This window comes from Piliocolobus tephrosceles, chromosome 4, assembly GCF_002776525.5.
Source record: "Piliocolobus tephrosceles isolate RC106 chromosome 4, ASM277652v3, whole genome shotgun sequence".
Lineage (NCBI taxonomy): Eukaryota > Metazoa > Chordata > Mammalia > Primates > Cercopithecidae > Piliocolobus > Piliocolobus tephrosceles.
The window spans coordinates 42632339-42640582 of record NC_045437.1 but is presented as its reverse complement, the minus strand read 5'-3'; the positions used below and the strand labels follow the sequence as shown (position 1 = coordinate 42640582).

At 40.4% G+C, this 8244-nt stretch overlaps 1 protein-coding gene across 3 annotated transcripts in view; it reads left to right on the top strand.

Moving 5' to 3' along the window:
• Positions 1 to 1908, top strand: part of PAIP1 (poly(A) binding protein interacting protein 1) — a 32301-nt gene extending 30393 nt beyond the window's left edge. For 2 of the 3 annotated variants that reach the window (XM_023216424.2, XM_023216423.2), the window contains exon 11: positions 726 to 1111. In XM_023216424.2, coding sequence (XP_023072192.1) covers positions 726 to 819 — 94 coding nt within the window. In that variant the 3' untranslated portion in view covers positions 820 to 1111. Of the gene's footprint in view, positions 1 to 725 lie in introns of all 3 variants that reach the window. The other variant, XM_023216422.3, reaches the window with a different exon arrangement.
• Positions 1909 to 8244: the final 6336 nt, after the last annotated feature.

Sequence of the window (8244 nt, the reverse complement as noted above, 5' to 3'; positions counted from 1 at the left end):
TTTTGAGACGGAGTCTCACTCTGTTGCCCAGGCTGGAGTGCAGTGGCCGGATCTCAGCTCACTGCAAGCTCCGCCTCCCGGGTTTACGCCATTCTCCTGCCTCAGCCTCCCGAGTAGCTGGGACTACAGGCGCCCGCCACCTCGCCCGGCTAGTTTTTGTATTTTTAGTAGTGACGGGGTTTCACCGTGTTAGCCAGGATGGTCTCGATCTCCTGACTTCGTGATCCGCCCGTCTCGGCCTCCCAAAGTGCTGGGATTACAGGCTTGAGCCACTGCGCCCGGCCAGCACTTTCTGTTATTAAGTAGACATAAAATATTAGTGCATCACTAGAGGTGAATGGCATATTTGAAATTATGTTCTATTAATAGTTATATTCTAATTGTTTATTGGTAAGGTAAATTTATTAATATCAATCTTGAGCCCCAAGTTTATATGTCAAGCCTTTGATTAACTTTCAAGTTATAGAATTTAACTTATGTCTAAAAGTATATATATGCTTTACTGTAATTTCAGATACAAGGGACTCAGAATCTGTAAATTTTTACCTATCAAATTAAGCATTTGGTTGTCCGAAGACTGCTATTAATGTAATTCTAAAGTTAGGCTTGTGTTCATTATAACTCAGTCTAGGAAAGTTGTATTACATTCTTTTCTTCATGATTTAGCATCTTATTTTCTGAATTGAAAAACCTTACACTCTTATGAATCATCTTTGCTTTTACAGATACTTGGATGATATTGATGATGAGATGGACCCAGAGATAGAAGAAGCTTATGAAAAGTTTTGTTTGGAATCAGAGCGTAAGCGAAAACAGTAAAGTTAAATTTCAGCATATCAGTTTTATAAAGCAGTTTAGGTATGGTGATTTAGCAGAACACAGGAGAGCAAGAAAATGTGTAACACCTATACCAAATTAAGGATGTTGAGTTATGTTACTAATGTATGCAACTTTAATTTTGTTTAACACTATCTGCCAAAATAAACTTTATTCCCTATAACTTAAAATGTGTATATATATATAATAGTTTATTATGTACAGTTAATTCTACTGTTTTGGCTGCAATAAAATCGATTTTGAAATAAATGAAATGTTGAAAATTTTGCTAGTTGGTTAGATGCTTATCCTTTAAATTCTACTTTTCTTGAGGGGAAAAAGTCTTCGTCTGGAAATACATATTACTGCAAAAATGTAGCATCCTTTTTTAGGTAGGAGTATTATGGCTTTCATTTTAGTTTTTACATTTAGTGTCCCAATGAATTGAATTTCCAATATGAATCATAATCTTGAAAATCTTTAGCACTAAAGTCTTGGAATATATCAACAACTGACTTACATATGCAGATGCTATTTGATACCAGGGGCTTTTTAAATGTCATGGGGCGGGGTGGGGGAAAAACCCTAACTTGGTGAACTCCCAACTAAACAACCAAGACTTCACTGAAGATTTATTCCAATTCTAGAATTGTTCTTTTTTTTTTTTTTTTCAACTACTAACTTCATTACTTTAAAGCCTAGAACATTATTCTGCTTTATTTATATGGCTTTCTTACTTTTATTTTGTAGCATGGGTTGCATCGACTTTTTTACTAGAGAATTTTACTAGATATTTGTCATTCAAGTTTTCATCTGCTTTATAATTGATACACCTTGAGGGTCACTTTTCTAATACTTTTACTATAATGTGGTACCACCTCAGCCCTAATAAATAATATTTTTACCTAATGTCAGATCTTTTTCCAGCTAACTAAAAAACTATGTACAAAAGGATTGCTTGTAAATATGCATGTAAATAGTTCTGTTAATAACCCACTGTTTCACATTTGGTACATCTGTGTCTGCTAATACAGTTAGCTTTCTCACTTTTCTGCTTGTTTGTTCAGTCTGAATTAAAATTAGACTTTGAAAATAAAGCTTAAATAGTTCTGTTTCCTCTACATTTTTGAAGTAGCATCTGGTATTTTAAATAATTTGCTGTTGAACTTGTTTATATGACATAATGAATTTACTTAATGGTTTGAAATCAAATCAGAAGATATTTTATTCATTCCCTGAATAAGAATTCATTAACAAGTCTACCTTGAAAAACTAGCAAATATAAGACATTAAAACTTTAAAATTCCTTCTATAAAGGAAATATGTATGTAATTGTGGTTTTCGGAAGTTGTAGTAATAAATATTTTTTTCAAAATGGCTCCTGTAACATGGCAGCTATTAACATAATCTACAGTTCTCTAAAGATAGCACTGACTATAATATTGGAGGGAGAGGATGTGTAGAGAAGGGGTGGTACCTTAGACCAGGGACAAGGAATGCTAACTGCATATACTTGAAACTTCTAGCAGCTGCTCTATGAATCACCATCCAGTATTTGCTCTACTCACAGTAGCTACCAACAAGATCAATATCTGTTCCCGGTATTACTCAAGCTTAATTTTAAAAAAAGCACAGAAACCTAGCGTCTTAAAACAATCATTTTATTATGCTCATGGACTTACATGGTTCAGGAACTTGGAGAGAGTACAATGGGGATGGCTTTTCTCTATTCTATGATGCCCGAGGCCTAGGCAAGGAAAACTAAGGGCTGAGGGTAATTTGAACATCTGAGAGCTATAATCATCTGGATTCATGGTACTGAGATGACTTAAAGCCAAGACTAGATTGGAGTGGTTCACCAGAACTGTCTACACTTGTCCATGTAGCTTGGACTTCTAACAGCATGTTGCCTGGATTCTGAAGGGCCATTTCAAAAGACCCAGAAAGCAGCTGCATTTGGAAGTTATACAGCATTAGTTTCATTATATTCTCTTGGTCCTAAGGGACTCACTAAAACCGTATCAGATAGGAGGCCATCAAGGAGCATGTGGCCATATTTTAAAACTGATGGCTTGAGCCTGGTGGTCTTTGGTTGACCAGACTTTGCTAATTGACTACAACAGTACATAATGAAAGGAGTTGCCCCCGTCCACAATTTTTGGGCTTTAGAATTGTCATACCTTAAACAGAAACATGTCAGTAAGTCTTGAGGAAAGATCATTTTCCAATGAGCAAGGACACAGAGCTGCTAGTAAATATAATCTTGTGTCTGGCAACAAAACGCAAATATTGGTCTTAACCTATAAGTCATGTCATCAACTCTGACCCTCTGTCTTTATGTTGTTAATGCTCTCCAGCTATAGACTACCAGGAACACAACTGTACCTGAACATGTTGAGCTTATTGGGGTTTGTTTTTGTTTGCTTTTTTTTATTTGTTTTTTGAGGCAGAGTATTGTTCTTGTTGCCCAGGCTGGAGTGCAGTGGTGTGATCTCAGCTCACCTCAACCTCCACCTACTGGATTCAAGCAATTCTCCTGCCTCAGCCTCTCAAGTAGCTGGGATTACAGGCACGCACTACCATGCCCAGCTAATTTTGTATTTTTCGTAGAGACTGGGTTTCTCTAGGTTGGCCAGGTTGGCCTCGAACTGCCAGCCTCAGATGATTCGCCCACCTGGACCTCCCAAAGTGCTGGGATTACAGGCGTGAGCCACCTCGCCCAGCCTGAGCTTATTGTTGCAGTGAAGAACATACACCTTGTGGGAGTTGTGGGGTGCATCAGTAAGAGTGTGTTAGAAAGAACCTGTGATAGGATTTCGGCTTTGGTTTGGTGATTTAGGGGATGGTCTAAGAAACTTGAGGTTCATTCTAGGCTGGGTCTTGCCAGAAAGCAAGCTTAATTCTATAATTAGGTACTTTATTAAATCTTTAGGGAGGACAGATGCATATGGATTAAGTTGTACTTTAGGGGTAAAAATCATTCACATTTAATGAGAGGAGGATGTTTGGTATGAAAGTAAACTCTAGGACTCAAAGTGGCTTAAACTGAAAAAAAACAAGCTCCACCACTGACTGTCGGGGACAGGCAGATAAAGGCAGCTGCAAAGTTAACATGAAATTGTTGGGTCCTGCAGCAGCTATAAAATACCATCATGACTCCCTCCTTATGTGACCACTGCTTTGTTGGCTATGACACCCTTAGACTTACTTTGCTATAACCCATCTACTACTGGATATCCAGTTGCTAAACTTGCCCTCACCTCATTGCAGCACCCTAGTTAATTCTCCCATCTAATCTTGCTACAGAAATAGCATCCAACCCAGAACTGGTCTCCTTTCCCTTATAGCTTGCTCAGAACCCTACATTGGGAACCCAAACCTTACCAAAGATGGCACCCCCTGCCCTTTTGTGGAATGCACCACCTTTGCTGCTTCTGGTTCCCTGCTTGCAAATCAATAAATGGTTTTGTCAGAAGACAGGCTTGAGCCTGGTGATGTTTGGCGGACTAGACTTCAGCAGATGTAAATAATTTAAGCTCACGTATGCTGCTGCTGTATTGTGTCAGCCTGGCAAAATACCAGCCCTGGATGAACCCAACACTGCTTCTGCATCCTTGCAGCTGGAGGTCATGTTTCTGGTAGGTTTTTATCACTGTAAATTCATGTTCAGCACATTGAGTTAGGCTATCAGTACTGCCAACAATCTTAATGTGCTTCTCTTCAATCCTTCTGTAACTATTTCAAACCCTTTTCACTCTAAAGGCCCTTTCACCCCCTAACTAATTACTTCGCAGGGAAAAAAACAAAAAAAGTGATACCTATGTACACAAATGCATCTGCATTCACTTCATCCCTCCTCTTCCTGTACAGGAAGAATCCCTCCTCTTATTAAAGGCCAGTTATTCAACATGTGCTGGAATCCTATCTCCTCGCGTTCTCTCATGGAGTCTGTTGTTACTTGGTCTGTATTTTTCCTCTCTTTCTCCATTCGCTCTTTGCATGGATTGTTGAACACGCCATTCTCATCAGAAGAAATCTGCTTCTCATATTTCTCTCCAACCACAGTCCTATCTCTGCTTCACAGTCGGAATTCTCAAGTGTCTTCCCATGTTTTCCATGTCCTTGCCTCCTATTTGCGCTTAAAACCCACTATGGCTCCTGCCCCCAGTATATACAGTGGCCCTCACTAGAGTCACCAGTGACCTGTATGTCACCAAGTTCTGGAGAGACTTCATTCTTAGCCTATCCTATGGCAACATGTGACATTGTTAAGTGACACTAAAATTGAAAACCTCAGGCCAGGCATGGTGGCTCACACTTGTAATCCCAGCACTTTGGGGGGCCGAAGGCCAAGGCAGGGGGATCATGAGGTCAGGAGATCGAGACCATCCTGGCTAACACGGTGAAACCCCGTCTCTACTAAAAATACAAAAAATTAGCCGGGCGTGGTGGGGCACCTGTAGTCCCAGCTACTCAGGAAGCTGAGGCAGGAGAATGGCGTGAACCTGGGAGGCGGAGCTTGCAGTGAGCCAAGATTGCACCACTGCACTCTAGCCTGGGTGACAGAGTGAGACTGTCAAAAAAGAAAAAGAAAAAACCTCTAGGCATTTAGGACACAGTTTAACTTGCTTTCTATCTTTATGCTGTTCCTCATCAATGCTTTTGTGGGCTTCTCTTCCTTTACCTAATCTGTACATACTAGTGTTCTTCAAAGTTCAGTCCTAAACATTATTTTCTCGTGTCACAATAGTCTTGGACTATGTCATCCTCTCCTGTAGCTTCAGTTAGCAGCTATCAGCCAGTGACCTCCAGATTTGTTTCTATCTCCTGATCGCAGACCTTTACTAATTTACTATTTCCACCAGGTGAACTAACAAAATTTAAATCATGCTATCACTAAATTTGCTCTTCCTTTTAACATCCCCCTCATCAGTAGCACTGCCACCTATCCACTTGTCCCAACCAGAAACCCTGGCATTGCCTATGACTCCTACCCCTCCCTTAGCCCCAAAGTGCAACCATCACCAAATATAGAGTCAGTCTCCTAAATATTTCTTGGAGCTGTGCTCGTCATCTTCACTGCCCAGGTCCTGCGTCCAAGCTGCCATGATCTCTACTGTTGCTTTTTCAAAAGCCTTCTACTGAGCTATCCATATCAACCCTTGCATCCTATAATCCTTTCTCCACTTCGCAGTTCCAAGAATCTTTCTAATGTACAAATAGCATCACAAAACTCTGCAGTAGACAGGATTTCTATATAGGAGGTTCTTAGACATTGGAAGGTAAAAGGTGGGAAAGGACCTAAGTTAGCATTATCTAATACAAACTGATGTTACAGGTCAATGAAAATGTGATCATCTAAGGATGCCTTCATTTACACTTCATGTAAGATATCAATTTGCATATCAGCCTTTTTAAAATGGAGGTAAATTAGGGGTTTAGGTTGCCCCCATCCTGTGGTGCTGCCACGTTTGCTTAAACACCTTGTTTTTTGTTTCGTTTTGTTTTGTTTTGAGATGGAGTCTTGCTCTGTCGCCCAGGCTGGAATGCAGTGGCATGATCTTGGCTCACTGCAACCTCCCCCTTCCAGGTTCAAGCAATTCTCCTGCCTCAGCCTCCTGAGCCGCTGAGATTACAGGTGCCTGTCACCATGCCCAGCTAATTTTTGTATTTTTAGTAGAGATGGGTTTTCACCATGTTGGCCAGGCTGGTCTCAAACTACTGACCTCAGGTGGTCCGCCTGCCTTGGCTTCCCAAAGTGCTGGGATTACAGGTGTGAGCCACCAGGCCCTGCCTACTTAAACACCTTGTAATAAACAATTATACCTCAATAAAGCTGTTTAAAAACAAACACAAAACACAACTTGGCCAAAAATAGAGACCTCTTTTTTTTCTAATTTGGTGTCAGAGAATATAAATTTTGAGTCCATAAATCCCTAATGTTCTGTAGTCTGCCTGCCTACCTCTATATCCCACTCCAGGAATCCCTCCCACTCAGGCCTGTTTCCTCCCTAACTATGCTTAAACCACACTTGCTTTCTTTCAGTCCTTTTAAAGGGAAAGCTCTTTTCCCTTGGGCCTCACAGCCTTAACACAGGGACCTTAACCTCTGCTTGAAATACTTTTCCCCCTGCTTTACCTGACTAACACGTACTTAAATTTCAAACTTCAGTGGAAATATTTTCTCAGCTTAGGTTAAATCTGCTCATTACAGGTATACCATGGAGATATTGCTAGTTCCGTTCCAGACTACCACAATAAAGCACATATTGCAATAAAGTAAGTTAGGAATTCTTTGGTTTCCCAGTACATATAAAAGTTATGTTTATACAACACTGTAGCCTATTAAGTGTGCAAAAGCATATTTTTAAATGTACATACCTTAATTTAAACATTCTTTATTGCTAGAAAATACAAATGATCATATGAGTCTTCAGTGAATTGTAATCTTCTTGCTGGTGGAGGGTCTTGCCCCAATGTTGATGGCTGTTGACTGATTCGGGTGGTGGTTGCTGAAGGTTGGGACAGCTGCGGCAATTTCTTAAAATAAGCCAACAATGAGGTTTGCCTCTTCCTTTCAAGAAAGATTTATCTAGCATGCAATGCTGTGTGATAGCATTTTAATCACAGTAGAACTTCTTTAAAAATTTGAGTCAATCATCTTAAACCCTGCTGCTGTTTTATCACCAAAGTTTATGTAATATTCAAAATCCTTTGTTGTCAACAATACTCAGCATCTTCACTAGGAGTAGTTTCCATTTCAAGAAATCACTTTCTTTGCTAACCCATAAGAAGCAACTCAGGCAGGGCGCCGTGGCTCACGCCTGTAATCCCAACACTTTGGGAGGCTGAGGCAGGTGGGTCACAAGGTCAGGAGTTCGAGACCAGCCTGGACAGCATGGTGAAACCCCGTCCCTACCAAAAATACAAAAAATTAGCCGGGCATGGTGGTGCATGCCTGCAGTTCCAGCTACTTGGGAGGTTGAGACAGGAGAATTGCTTGAACCCAGCAGGCGGAGGTTGCAGTAAGCTGAGATTGTGCCACTGCACTCCAGCCTGGATGACAGAGCAAGACTCCATCTCAAACAAAAAAGCAACTCATCCATTCAAAGTTTATCAGGAGATTGCAGCAATTCAGTCACATCTTCAGGCTCCTCATTCTAGTTCTCTTGCTGTTTCCATCACATCTGCAGTCACTTCCTTCACTAAAGACCTGAACCCCTCAAACTCAACCATGAGGATTGGAATAAACTTCTTCCAAACTCCTCTTAATGTGATATTTTGACCTCCTCCCATGAAGCACAAGTTCTTAATGGCATCTAGAATGGTGAATTTTTTTCCAAAGGTTTTCAATTGATTTTGCCCAGATCCATTAGAGAAATCACTCTGTATGGCAGCTGTAGTTGCACGAAATGTATTTTTTAAATA